At 53.1% G+C, this 14237-nt stretch overlaps 1 protein-coding gene and 1 long non-coding RNA gene across 2 annotated transcripts; one reads left to right on the top strand and one right to left on the bottom strand.

Moving 5' to 3' along the window:
- The first annotated feature begins 2873 nt into the window (after positions 1-2873).
- Positions 2874-4414, top strand: LOC106809795. The gene is made up of 3 exons (XR_001393912.1): positions 2874-2940; positions 3596-3802; positions 4336-4414. It is a non-coding gene; the product is annotated as an uncharacterized LOC106809795 (long non-coding RNA).
- Positions 4415-4440: 26 nt separating this feature from the next.
- LOC106809783 (mediator of RNA polymerase II transcription subunit 12-like protein) lies at positions 4441-12745 on the bottom strand. Its single transcript, XM_014812986.1, has 5 exons — positions 12599-12745; positions 11111-11389; positions 9687-10055; positions 6252-9629; positions 4441-6191 (listed from the first exon to the last, which is right to left on the bottom strand). Exons 2-5 carry the CDS (start codon positions 11373-11375, stop codon positions 4441-4443), a joined length of 5763 nt encoding a protein of 1920 aa, XP_014668472.1. The 5' UTR covers positions 11376-11389; positions 12599-12745.
- Between the last annotated feature and the right edge of the window lie 1492 nt (positions 12746-14237).

Here is a 14237-nt window from a genome sequence, read left to right as displayed (position 1 = left end):
CAGACAGACAGACAGACAGAGAAAGCGAGAGCAAGGGAGAGAGAGAGAGAGAGAGAGAGACAAACAGACAGACAGACAGACAGAGAAAGCGAGAGCAAGGGAGAGAGAGAGACAGACAAACAGACAGACAGACAGACAGACAGACAGAGAAAGCGAGAGCAAGAGAGAGAGAGAGAGACAGACAGACAAACAGATCGACAGACAAACAGACAGAGAGAGCGAGAAAGAGAAGGAAAGAGGGATTTAGACAAAGGGACAGACAGACGGACAGACACAGTGAGAGCTAGCGAGTAACACATGCACCCATACGTGCCTGACGCCTGCATCTCTCTCTCCTCTCTCTACCCTGCAGGATCTGTGTACGGTGTACAGGGTTAGGGTTAGGGTTACACACACGCGTGCCTGACGCCTGCATCTCTCTCTCCTCTCTCTCCCCTGCAGGATCTGTGTACGGTGTACAGGGTTAGAGTTAGGGTTACACACACGCGTGCCTGACGCCTGCATCTCTCTCTCCTCTCTCTCCCCTGCAGGATCTGTGTACGGTGTACAGGGAGCAGCTGCAGCAGGAGGAGGAGGGAACCCTGGATCGACCGAACCTGCGCATGCACTGGGTGCAGTCTCACATAGAGAGCTTCGTCAACGCCTGCTGCTACCACCTTTGGACATGCCTGCTCTAATGATCAGTGACAGCAGCACAGCAACGTGTGGAAACACATCGGCTGACGGTTAACTACTATCACGTTTGATTCAACTTCCGCATCGTCCCTCCCGTGTGACTCGTGTGTTGACTGATCACTAGAAGTAGCGTAAATAGTAATGTCACAAAGTCATGAAATTAAATCTGAACTTTTGAAGTGCTGCTAGTCTAAGAACAACATGCTGACTAGTCAGGTCTTGTCACACTATGGACACGATGTATATATACTAATGACAGTAATGTATAGAAATGTACTAATGTATAGAAATGTTGTTACAAATTATGTAACGCTCAATCATTTAACGTTGGACAGGGGAGCTATGGGTGTGTGAGAGGAGTGTTACGGTAGTGAAACTCTAGCTGTGTGGTTTAAACTTTCTTACACAGTGTATTGAGTATGTGTGTGTGCATGTGCGTGCGTGTGTGTGTTTTCACACAGCATAAATTACACTCATGTTTGCACCGTATTTGCTGTGAAGCTGTGATCGTGGCATTCTTGTTAAATTCTTTTTTGGATAAGATAGTGAAAAGTTTTTGCTGAAAATTGTGAAGAAGAGAGATTGTGAGATTAGATTGAGAGCCTGCAATGTGAATTGCAAGTTGTGGTATGTACATAGGGTTGCAGTAAAATGAGATTGCAAATTTCACTGCAAGTTTATTCTTGTTTTATTTGCCTACCTTGTCTGTGCAGGTGGCTCCCTGGCACGTTAACCTCCTGGCTCATCTTCTAACCTTTATTCCAGCCTGGCACGCAGCCAAATCCTTATCCGAAGCCCTCGTTCCTTTAGCACTTACAAATTAACATGTGGCGCCACCTATTGGTCAGGAAATGGGTTTTTGGTCGTTTTTATGCAGAGAATAGGAGAAAGGGTATTAGAGAACGCCCTGCTGTAGAAGGGTATGCTTTCATTGGAAGAAATTGGATTGAATTACTAAGTCGAAGGTTCGTGGGCCCAGTAGTTTCTGAAGTATTTCGATTAAGGTTACACCTCCTTTAACCCGGTGGCGATATAGGATCTGATATTATCATGCTGTCAGTCATTGCAGTCACGCCCTACCTTGGTGTGAAAGAAATTTTAGAGTCTAAAACAAGCAAAGTGCTGCTCTTGATTTCAGTGACTGATATTTACCGCAATCTTATTCGAAAATATTGCGGGTAGAACCCCATTCCTAGTGACTCCTCCACATCACTTCGATGACTAGCAGACACGGCTGCTGCGAGGAACCAGGATGAGCGGTGCTGAACAAACCACCTTAGAACGAACTGTTAAATTTGTTAGACAATTATTGTTACGTTGCATTGTTTACATAGTTGCTTTTACATTTGTTTAGTGAAACTACAACATTTTTGAGATGTTTTGGGCATATTTTCGTGAAGGAAATTCGACAAAAGAATGCTTCGAATGATTCTTGCATAGGAAATAACTCGGAACAATGGAATTCTTAGGATACAACCTAGTTTTTATTAGACAGATTCCATGCTGTGGGTGTGTATTTACAAAGCGACCACGTGATTACTATAATGTAGCTCCATGTGTATATATATATATATATATATACAGGGTGCGAAATTAACGGGAGTCCGGAGTCAAATACTCCCTGATTTACTGTCGGACTCCCTGAAAATTCTGCCATACTAACTATAGTTTGTTGCGAAGCACGGCCTTGCGGAATCACTTTATTTTTTCAGCTAATGTCCTAAGAAAATTTGGCAGACGTGCAACTGCACGAATCTTAAAAATAAGCACATGCGTTATTGTTAATATCTTTAATTTTGAACCTCAGACTGCGGACTCCCTCATTTTGCTGCGGACTCCCTCTTTTTGAGGGTAGGGAGTCCGTTGGACTTCCTTGTTCAAAAGTTAATTTCTTCCCCTGTATATATACCGTGTGGTGTTGTCGCGTGCAGGCTACTTCAGCCCCTACGAGACGCAGCTGAGGGACGTGCTGCTTGCTCAGGGAGGCAAGTCGGAGCGCCGCATCCGCAACATGGTGTCCACCGCCGTCGGACACTGCCGCCGAGACATCCTCTGGCACTGGCTGCTCATGGGAGTCACAACGGAGGAGGAGAAGGCGCGCCGGAAGGGGAAGCCAGACGCGGACGGAAGCTCCAGCAAGGAGGGGGTGGGTGCCGCGCGCATCAGGGAGGAGGGAGGGAGAGATGTTATTTAGGGAGGAGGGAGGAGGAGAAGGCGCGCCGGAAGGGGAAGCCAGACGCGGACGGAAGCTCCAGCAAGGAGGGGGTGGGTGTCGCGCGCGTCAGGGAGGAGGGAGGGAGAGATGTGATTTAGGGAGGAGGGAGGGAGAGATGTGATTTAGGGAGGAGGGAGGTAGAGATGTGATTTAGGGAGGAAGGAGGGAGAGATGTGATTTAGGGAGGAGGGGGGGGGAGAGATGTGATTTAGGGAGGAAGGAGGGAGAGATGTGATTTAGGGAGGAAGGAGGGAGAGATGTGATTTAGGGAGGAAGGAGGGAGAGATGTGATTTAGGGAGGAAGGAGGGAGAGATGTGATTTAGGGAGGAGGGAGGGAGAGATGTGATTTAGGGAGGAGGGGGAAAGGTATGCAGGAGAGGGGAGCCCAATGTGAATGGAACCACCAGCAAGGAAGGGGTGAGCAAGAAAGGAAGGGGCAGCTTTATTCATGCCAAACATGGCCGAACTTCATAAAGTCAGTCGAAATTTATTATTTAAATGAACCGTGCGCCTTCACACCTGCACTCAAACTATTTTTTACAATTATTCAATTATTTAACACGTATTCTCTTCGATGCGGGGCGATATCCACATAGACACGCGACAGTCGTGTGTGTAACTGCGTGTTTTCCTGCGTCTTTCTCGTCGTTGCCGGGCACCCTGCTTCATCGACGACGACGACGTCTTTCCTCACGCGATGGCAGGCCGCGTCGAAGCTCACCTACGCAGAGTTCTGTGAGCTGCTGAAGTCGGTGTGGACGTCGACCCTCAACCAGCTCGACCCCCAGCTCAACCCCTTCCTCAGTATGCCCACCAGCTGGTACCAAGGTCTCTTCAAGGTCCTCATGAGCAAGTTCGGTGAGACGACTGTCCGCCATTTTCTCTCGCCAGATGGCAGCGTGCAATATCTAGTAAGTGGTGCCGTAGTGTAGCGGGTGTACGTGAATAGAGAGATTCTATGTATGTGTGCTGAGTCTATATGATTGTATTCTTCATGTATTCTATGTATCATATAGGATTTCTATTCACAATAGTCATTCTATATGATACATAGAATAGGTGTAGGAAACATATGGAGATACAAGATTCTTTCTCTTCTGACTTCATGTACTTCTGATAGTAGTTATATAGTAGTAGTAGTTATATAGTAGTAGTAGTAGTAGCAGCCGGCAGCGGCGGTGGCAGCAGCAGCAGCATCAGCAGTAGTACAGTAGCGACCACCTAAATATTATCACAAGCCGCTAATAAAACCTACCATGTGTGATATACCGGGTGATATACATAATTGTTATGCAGATTTTAATTCGGATCAAATTATATTCATGGTGGGTATTCTATTTTCTCTAGTATCTGCTTGTCATTTATAGGATTGCTTCAAAAGATGTTTTATGTAGCTTTTCCTATTTTGTGGGTACATGCTGATGCGTCTTTACCACTGTTTCAGGCCTTACTCAATCCGAACTATCTTGACATGTTTATGATGGTCAGCGTTGACACGCGGGAAAACAAAGCTGTAAGTGTGTCCCATGGTCTGACTTAGAAACGCGTCTTAGTGTAACTTATAAACCTTACTCGCATGCAATGAGTGGCTGACTACTAATATGTACACAGGTCCGACTGCATTTGTTGACAGACGGAGAGAGAGAGAGCGTGAGAGAGAGTCCCGCGCCCCGCCCGTGCCGCCGCCCCCGCCCGCCTGGTACATGGAGGGTTCGGGGAACGTCGGGGGCATGCTACGGCCGGGGCTCTGCCCCTGGTAGACCTGCTGCGCCGCCCCGACCCTCGACGCCCGACGCCGCCGCTGCGCACCCTTAGCCTTCTTAGGCGTGATCGGTGGATCGGGACGCGCCTCCCCTCCTCCTCCTCCTCCTCCTCCTTCCTTCTGCATCATCATGAGTTCCTTCTTCACGAGCTTGTCCGAGGGAGGAGGCGGGGGCGGCGGCGGCGGCGGTTCTAGGTCCTCGGGCGGCAGCTGCGGAGGGCTGAGGTAGTAGGCGGCGGGTTTCTTGAGCGCGTGCGTGTGGTAGAGAAGCATGCGGTGCTGCTCCTCGTACTTGAGGGCCTTGCGCTCCATGCGCACGGCGCCGAACCACGCCCAGGAGAGCGGCGCCGGGTTGCGCAGCCCCTCGAACAGCTCCCACGGACTCACGCTCGTCTTGTCCGCAACCTGCAGTCCCTTCTTCTTGTCGATCGAGTCGAACCCGGCAATCTTGTTTCCCTTCGTGTCGACGAGGCTTCCCGTCGGCTCGCAGACGATGACGCTCGCTTGTTTCTTGGCGAGCGGCAGCAGCTGTCGGACGATGGCGACGCCGTCAGAGTCGCGATCGCCGATCTCCTTCTGCAGCTTCTTCTTCAGGTTCGCGTACATCTTCTTCGCGTCCTCCCCGCCCGCTCCCGCACCACCTCCTCCTCCTCCTCCGCCCCCGCCGCCGGAGGACGAGGAGGACGAAGAGGAGGACTTTGCATCGGGTTTCTCCCCGTGGGAGTCCTGCGCGGCGACCATCGCCGCGTGGATGAGCGCCGACAGCATGTCTACGATCGTCGTGAACAGCTGGCGGTCGACGTGAGGGTCGACGACTCGCGCGCACGCCAGCTGCACGAACAGCACCGCCCAGTCGGCGACGTTCGCCGCGCTGCGCTGTATCACGTCGAACATGCCGCCGACGAGGCTCAGCCGCAGCTGCAGCGCCTCCTGGAGGGACTGCCGCGCGCGCGCGTCGTCGCCGCACCGCTCCCCCGCGTGCAGGTACTGCCCGAGCTGCGAGTAGAGGGAGAAGAGCAGCCCCTCGCGTTGCTCGTCCTTGCCGCGCAGGCAGGTCAGCACGAGGCAGAGGAACGGCTGCTGGCACGGCGGCGACATGCCGCGCTGCCCGCCCCCCGCGCGGTCGCGATCCTTCTTCGACGCGGAGGACGAGGAGGAGGAGGACGACGACGGCGACCAGTTGCAGCTCTCGAGGACCTGCCCCGCCGCGCGAAGCACCTTCCCCTGCACCGCCGCTGGCAGCTTCGCCACCAGGGGCGCCACCAGCCAGATGTTGCTGCGCTCGGGTCGCTGCGCGTCTGCCGTCGCCGCGGGTTTCTGCTCCCGCCCCGCCCGCCCCGCCTTGTCGTCGGCGGGGGGCGGGGACTGGAAGACGTCTATGGTCGCGCGGGCGATGACGTCCATGAGGGAGTTTCGCTCGTCCGCGGGACACTGCATGAGTATGAGCTGCAGCTCCAGCCACGACACGCACAGGCTCCACTGATCGAGATCACGCAGGATGCGACACACCGTCGCGCGCCTGTCCCCGTCCCCGCCGCCTCCCCCCGCCGCCGCCGCCGCCTCCTCCCCGTGAACTCCTCCCCCTCCCCCTCCCCCTCCCCCGGATCCCGAGTAGCAGATGAGGCGCAGCAGCTGCTGACCCTGTTTGTTCTTCAGCATGGGGTCGAGGAGGAGGTCCTCCGTGCAGAGACGCTCAGAGTCCTTGAGGCAGCGCTCGAGAACCCAGTTCTCGCTGCAGATCTCCGTGAGAGCCTTCTTTGCGAGACGCCTCAGCCCCGTCTCGTCGTCGTCGTCGTCGCCCGCGCGCGACCGCGACGCGACCCCGAGCAGCGGCGGGTCGTCGTCGAGGTCGTCCGGGGTCGTTGCCGGGGGCGACGCGGCCGTGTCGCCCATCATGAGGATGGCCTTGAGCACGGCGAGGACGGCGTCGACGGTGATGGACGCGTGGGCCGAGTCGAGCAGGTGGCGGTCGCACGACGTACGTATCGCCGGAAGCGCGCTCCGCGGCCGCCCCAGCCTCGCCAGCGCCCCCTCGGTCGTGCGAAACAAGTGGCGCAGCAGGTGGCAGGTTAGACGGGCGCCGGCGTCGGCGTCTCGCTTGTTCACGGAGGCGGTGGAGGCGACGAGGGAGGGGAGCGCGACGTGGAAGACGATGTCCTCGAGCGCGAGGCAGTGTCTCGCCACGAGCACGGACGTGAACACCGCGATCGGGTCGTGCGTCGCCGCGTCGCCGACGTCCACCTCCGTCAGGATCTCGACGAAGCCGCACGTGTTGTCGAACGAGCAGCAGAGCGCCTTCAGCGCGCCCAGCCACTCCGAGCTGAGCGCGTTGCAACACGCCGTCAGCTCCGCGCACAGTATCGCGACGTCGTTGACGTTGTCCGAGTCGCCGCCGCAGCGGCAGACGGCGAGCAGCGCGTTGCAGACGAACGCGTACCGCGTCGCCGGCGCCTCCTTCAGCTGCCGCACGAGCTCGGGGTCGGGGCGGTTACGCGGGTTGGGCCGCGCGAGGTGGTCGGCCATGACGGCGCGGTCCCACGGCAGGTTAGCCGTCGACGGCGTCACGCTCGCGTACAGCGACTGCTTGACCTTGGCGAGGGCCTGCGTGATGACGGGGAACATGTCGCCCCACTGCGTCTTGATGATGTGCGAGGCGGTGGGACACGACCAGTAGAGGTCGTAGACGTACGTGAGGATGCAGCGCTCGGCCGACGTGCAGTCGGACGGGTTTCCCACGTGCTGCACGACGTTGATGAGCCCCTCGAAGGTGAGCACGGTCTGCTCGTGGTCGGGCTGGATGAGCAGCCACGCGTGGTACTTGCGGAACACGGCCACCGCGTGCAGGCACACCGTCGTCGGGTACTGGTTGACGAGCGCGTGCGCGGCGCCCTCCAGCCGCTTCTGCACGGCCGGGATGACCTTGAGCAGCTGGTTGCAGAAGTCGAGGAGGCCGCTGATGTTGAGCGCGTGCTCCATGAGGTCGAAGAGGAAGCCGAGGTGCTCGACGGCGGGCAGGTAGTTGAATCGCTCGTCCGTCACGAAGTGAGACAGCTGCTCGACGGCGTAGCCGGCCGTCGCGTGCGTCACGTGGTGCTGGTCGAAGTACGACAGCGCGCGGAAACGCGCGAAGATCGATTCGAACGTCGACGTCGGGTCGCCGCGGCTACGCTTCGGCTTGCCGGCGCCCTCTGCCGAGAGATCGAGCGAGTTCTTCTTGCCGAACAGCTTCTGCAGTTCCTTCTGGACGCGGCGGACCATGTGGCGCGCGTCGTCGCGCGCGCGCCCGACCCCGTACAGCGTGACGAGACGCTGGTTGCACTCGTGCGCGTACGCGTCGTCCGGTGGCACGGGGAAGTGCAGCGTGTACTGGTAGTGACGCGACAGTCGCTGCTGCGGCGGCGGACCCGGCGGCGTGGCGGGAGGCTGCACCGGCGGCACCCTCTCCGCCATCGGGAATTCCATCTTCGTTGCCGCGGCGATGGCGGCGGCGACGTCCTGCTTCTGCGCGAAGTTCTGGAACACGCGGTTGAAGTCGTCGTCGAGTTTCGCCGCCTCGTCGCATCCCCGGAGGGCGCCACCGTCCGCGCGGAAGCCGAGGTCGACGCACGGCGGCAGTGCGGATTCCAGATCGGACTGCGGCGGCATCGCGCCGCGACCCGCGCAAGGTTCCACGGACGACCTCGCGTCGGGCGTCTGCGGGACGACGCCAAGCTGGCTCGCGGTCGGCGCGGCAACGAGGTCGCCGCGGGAGATGAGCGCGCACATGTACTTGTCGTGCGAGAATACGTCGTGCTGGATGAGTTCGCAGAACAGCAGCACGAGGTTCGCGAACTGCTCGCGGTTCTCCGCGCACGGACGTTCGTCCAGCGTCGGCGCCTGCGAGTCGAGGAAGTGCAGAAGGAGGTTCTGGAACACGGGACCTCCTCCCCCCGCCGCCGCGACGTACCCCTCCTCCTCCTGCTCGGGGGAGGGCGCGGGCGGGGGACGAGGAGGAGGCGGGGGAGGAGGAGCGGAGTCGGCGTCGGGGGAGTCCGGCGCGATCTCGCCCTGTCGTTTCTCGAGCAGCTTGGCGACGACGACGGCGCGGTGGTCTCCGCTGCGATGCGTGCTCACCGCCCACTCACACAGCTGCAGCACCACCGCCCGGTCCCCCTCCGTCCCGCCTCCCCCTCCCCCGCCGCCGCCGCGTGACTCCAGCGACGGGAAGATCTTGTTGTAGAGAACGTCGAGGCAGTTGTTAGCGTCGGAGCGGTCGAACGAGTGACGATCGAGGGCCTCGAGAACGCTCAGCACTCGCTGCATCGCGTGTCCACGCGTTGACCGCCGGCACGTGTCGGACGACCAGCGCGCCTCGACCGCCGCGCCCCGGCGACGGATCTCCTCCTCGCTCGCACGCACCTGCCGCCGTATCGCCGCCGCGTCTCCCAGCGGGGGCATGGGCAGCGCGGAGGGAGCGCAGGGGAGGAGGTCGAGCGGGGATCCCGCGTAGGCGCCGCTGCCGACACCGCTCCACACGAGTGCAGTGGGAGCGCAGAGCGTGACGCACTGCAGCATGCAGGAGTAGCTGAGCACGAGACCGCGGTGAAACGCGCACGAACCGTACTCCGCCCACAGACCCCCGCCCGTCGCCGCCCCCTCCCCCGTCGCGCCCACCAGGGGGCTCTGCGTGCGCGGCGACGCGCACGCGGCGGAGTCGGTCGCCATGGCGACGAGTTTCTTTGCGCAGTAGTGAGCGAGGCGGCGAGAGAGCTGCTGCGACTGCACGAATTCGTCGAGGTATTCGAGCGCGAGCGGAAGCAGCAGCTTGAGGGAGCCGTCGTCAACGCCGCGCACGCGCTCCAGCAGGTCGAGTATCCATGCGAGGAACTCCTGCCTCTCCACCAGCCCCTCCTCGTACATGTAGCGTGTCAGTCGCTGGCAGTACTGCCACTGCTTCATAGCAGCGTCCACCTCCGCCGGCATCCCCCCCGCGGTCGCTCCCGCCCCCGCGCCCCCTCCCCCCGCGCCCGCCCCCGCCCCCGCCGCCGTCGCACACTGCCCGTGGTACCAGTCGGTGAGCTTGTTGAGGAGGTCTCGTAGGAAGCGCGTGAGCGCCTGCGTCCACTCCTGCGACGGGTCGGTCGGCTGCTTCTTCTTGATCTTGGCTTCGTTGAGCGCGACGTTGTAAGCAGAGGTCATCTTGATGAGCCAGGTCGCTCGCAGCATCGGCACCTGGAAGTCGTACAGGTTCGTGAAGATGTCCTCCTTCTTGTTGAGGATGGGCACCTTCTTGGCGAGGACGGTGAGCGACTTGCTCCCGGCGAGGTCCTTCAGCCACGCCTCGACCTTCTTCCAGTTGCCGACCTTGCAGAGGTTCGCCGGAACAAAGTTGTCCTTGGTGTTGATTTGCGGACGCTTCTTGCCTGCGAACACACGAACGCACATCGGTTAATTAGTCGTCGTCGTTATAGTGACGGGCGCGCAGTGGATAATCTCCCAGGGGTATCAATGGCACTATATCACTATGCTGTCGATACTATGATCACTATATATATATATATTAAATATGCTTGTATATATGTTTGTATAACTGATATATTAAATCGCCAGTAACACCTGATACATATTCACGCACATATATATAAATGAATAATAGGTCCATTAATTATGCAATGTTGACGAATGCTAGAGTAACTGGCACCTTGTGTAGTTAATAAGTACATTACCTTACAGCCAAACGCGTATTAGTTTGTCCAATATCACTGCTGGTTACATTACAAACAAGACTTGAAATCGGTTGTTGATATGTATCAACGTATCATTTACGTGCCGCAAATGTCATCCAGGAGTCAAGCGATGACATAAACATTTGTGCGGCCCGTATGTTTTGGACGCCAGATGAAACGGAGGTGTCAGCGGTGTAACCACGGCCACGGACTAAACATGGAAATAGAGTAAAACACACGTACTAACCACGGAGGCACGTGGAGAGCCCTGCCAAAAAGTTCCTTATCACGAGCGTCCATGTTTACGAAATCACTGATGATAGCATTGCGTACGGCCGAGCATGCGTGCGAAAATGTCCTATAAATCTGTATCACACCCGCTTCGCCGGCAGCGGTTTGAAACTGTAGGCAACTGATTTTTGGACTGCCGATTTCAATTAGACATTTCTTAGTAACCAGCAGCGATATTGGACAAACTAATACGTGTTGGGCTATAAGGTAATGTACTTATTAACTACACAAGGTGCCAGTCACTCTAGCATTCGTCAACATTGCATAATCAATGGACCTATTATTCCTTTAAATTAATTATATAATAATTATATGTCAGGATTTATTGATTTTACTGATCTTGCAAGTATACTTGCACAAGTTCTACAAGCTATACAATACGCTCAGCGACTATTTGCCGTCTCACGCGTAAACCGTCGCCAACAGATTAACTACGCGTAATTCATCGCTTAATGAATCACCGGTGTCGGGGAGCGTGTTCAGCTCCTGCTTCTTCGATATCATCTGCATCATCTGGCTGTAGATGACGTTGAACTTGTCCGGATTTGAGAAGTAGTCTCGCGCCGACCCGTACTCCTCGCCGAACGGCGGCCGGTTGCTGAAGCCACTCTTCACGCTGTCCGACGTCAGCTCATCCTCCTTCTGCTTCGGATCCTGCGGGTACACGTCCGGCGGTCCCAGCCGCTGCCGCTTCAGCGGCCTCTTCTCGAGCCAAGCGGTCGTCATGGCGACGCGGCGTCCTGGCGGGCGAAATTAACGACGTGAACTGTCGGAGTCGATATCGAGAAAAAATATCACTATTTATTCTCCTTCGTTCTGGTGTTTATGTTAACGATTAATAATAAGTGGAGTCTGCAAAATTTGTTTTAAAAAACAATTTTTTAAAGAAAAATCAAGGGTCAATCAAATTTTTCCATAAAGTTTTAGGTTCCCCCCCCCCGAGTTATATGAGTTTTAGGGGTTAGCACGATGTCTAATGGTAATAGTTAAAGGTTGTAGACCCTACATCACACAAGTTTCAACAATCACTGACCCACAACTAAATTTCGACAAGCCCTAGTGCAAATTAAGTAATAGGCATAAGTGCATAATTTATGTGATACAGCCACGCCAATTACGATATGTACATCTACAGCTGAAAGTCAGTTAAGAAATCTGTTAGACTGAGAAGACATTCAGAAGTATTTGCAGGAGGCCGGGTCTTACATGAAAGTGTTTAAAGGGACACGTAATACAGGGTCTTCTGTTAGGTTTATAATAATTAATATTATTAATTATTAATATTATAGAAAATATACGAAGCGTGAGAGGCCTGCCAGTTTCTGACTAACACGCGTATTTTACAATCAATTACTAAGTACTACCGGTACCATTACACTTACAGTAGAACTAACAATCAAGTTGTCATTAGTTGCATTATTAGACAGTATGACAGGTATGCAGTAATTTTGAGATTCAGTGACCGACTGACGCAGATGGGGTCGTTGTCGTATCAGGTAGTGAGGTACCGGTACTAACCGAGGTAGTTTTAGGTTGTTTAGTATCGTATTATGTTTATATTTTTATATGAGGTATGTTTAGGGTTAGGGTTAGTGTTAGGGCTAGGGTACACTTCTGTAATACAAGTCTGGTACACTTTGTGTATACATATGATATATATATATGTACCTTGGCCCTTGGGTACATATCTGATATCTCACTGTTTCTCAGCTGTACATAGACCAATAAATTGTGCCCTAAAAATTTTTATATTCTGATGTTATTTTAGGTAAAATAACATCAGAATATAAAATTTTTTAGGGCACAATTTATTGGTCTAAATCTGTACATAGTAGCTAGTACCTGAGGCTGATACGACAACGACCCCTTGAGCCCGACTGACTGTGACTGAGCGAGTTAGGCGGCAGGCCTACCGAGACCGCTGAAAAACCTAATGAAAAATTACGTACCTTATACAGCAGTGTTACTCCACCTGTTAAATACTGTTTAAGACACACACAGGTAGTTAAAGTAATGTAATATCATCTCAGGATAAAATCTTAATTAGAAACTACTATTGGAAAAGATAATCCTAATGTTTTTGTTCCTGATTTTCAAACAGCTGTTCATTTGCAATCGATCGTGCTTCCATCTAATGGCGATCGGGCAAACTGCAAACGCGCGTAGGTACGAATTCTGAACACTGTAGATTTCTCGTAATCTTCTTATAAATATACGATAACAGCTATGCATAACTATTTCTAGTAGTAGTAGCAGAGTAACTATATCACGACATCTATACATTGGTTGTTTAACGGCGTCTCATTATTACTTGCGTTGTATCTTGTATCTTGTATTTTGGGGTCCCTCTCTTGTATTTCACAAGGCACTGATTACCTATCTCTTTGGAATGTGCGGGGAATTTATTCTTCTTCTTCTTCTTATTCCTTATTCATTCTTCTTATTTCTTATTCCTTCTTCTTTTTTATTTCTTATTCCTTATTCCTTCTTCTTATTTCTTCTTCTTATTCCTTCTTCTTATACTTCTTATTCCTTCTTATTATTTCTTATCTTCTTATTCCTTTTTCTTATTATTCTTATTCAGCAGTCAGTTCAGGTAGTCAGCCTTTTAGCCAAATGGCACTGAGGGTGCATGGTCACAGCCAGATAGACTGGTACCCGGTCCCACCTCTCGCCTTAGTTACTCGATGGGAGTATCGAGTAATCGAGTAATCGAGGTGGGAGCGAGTACCAGTCTAACAGCCAGAGTTTTTTTTGCGCCCTCAGTGGTTCTTTTACGTCCCCATTGGTTGCGCTGTATTAATCTATTATAAATATTGGTGCATGATGATGATATTAATTATTATGCACATTTATTCAAATTATTGTGTAACATATGTTTTGGCTTGGAGATTAGGTACCATTACTGACAGTGACGGCCCACATGTGCACGAGGCTTCTTTCCAGAGCTGACACAGAGTGCAGTTTATTTATAGTTATAGCTGAAAATATCATACGTTATCCCTTTATAACTAATCCTACCAGCGCCGGATTAACAGTTGCCTGGGCCGGGGGCATATCATATCTTTGGGCCGCCCATCCACCCGCCCCCTTCCCATAAGCATATATAATGTTTTTAGACCTGTTTAGTAGATAATTATAAGCAATTAATGTTAAAAAATGGAAAGGAAACGTTCTAAAATAATTAGTAGAGTTAAAATTTAAAAAAAATCATATTTTGAAAAATTGGTAGTTTTAACCCCAATAGCTACCTTAAAGTGAATATTATTCCTAGCTGCTGCAATGTACACCACAAAACACGGAGAAAATGAAAACAAGTAGAAAGCAAAAACAAATGTAGTCATATGAAAGTGGTAGGGCCGGCCCAAGATATACTTTGGAAAAAATAATAAACAGCATATTTTTTTTTGTAGTCACAACACTTTAGGGCCGGTCGACTTGTAGGGCCGGGGGCAAATGCCCCCTTTGCCCCATAGATAATCCGCTACTGAATCCTACGATTATTTAATGATTATGGGTGGCTAATATTAATAATCCTGCTTTCCTCCGTACCTGTGACAGTGTATCATTGTACCTGTACTGTAGCCT

This window comes from Priapulus caudatus, unplaced genomic scaffold (genome assembly GCF_000485595.1).
Source record: "Priapulus caudatus unplaced genomic scaffold, Priapulus_caudatus-5.0.1 Scaffold384, whole genome shotgun sequence".
Classification (NCBI taxonomy): domain Eukaryota; kingdom Metazoa; phylum Priapulida; class Priapulimorpha; order Priapulimorphida; family Priapulidae; genus Priapulus; species Priapulus caudatus.
Note: the sequence above shows the minus strand (reverse complement) of the source record. Positions and strands in the feature narration are given on the sequence as shown.

Excerpts from the sequence above, each read along its gene's own strand:
- LOC106809783 (XM_014812986.1), bottom strand. The coding sequence starts at position 11,375 with ATGACGACCGCTTGGCTCGAGAAGAGGCCGCTGAAGCGGCAGCGGCTG. Across the intron at positions 10,056-11,110 it reads GAACACGCTCCCCGACACCG|GCAAGAAGCGTCCGCAAATC; the intron begins GTGATTCATTAA and ends GTGTGTTCGCAG. Across the intron at positions 9,630-9,686 it reads CGACTGGTACCACGGGCAGT|CGACCGCGGGGGGGATGCCG; the intron begins GTGCGACGGCGG and ends CGGGGGCGGGAG.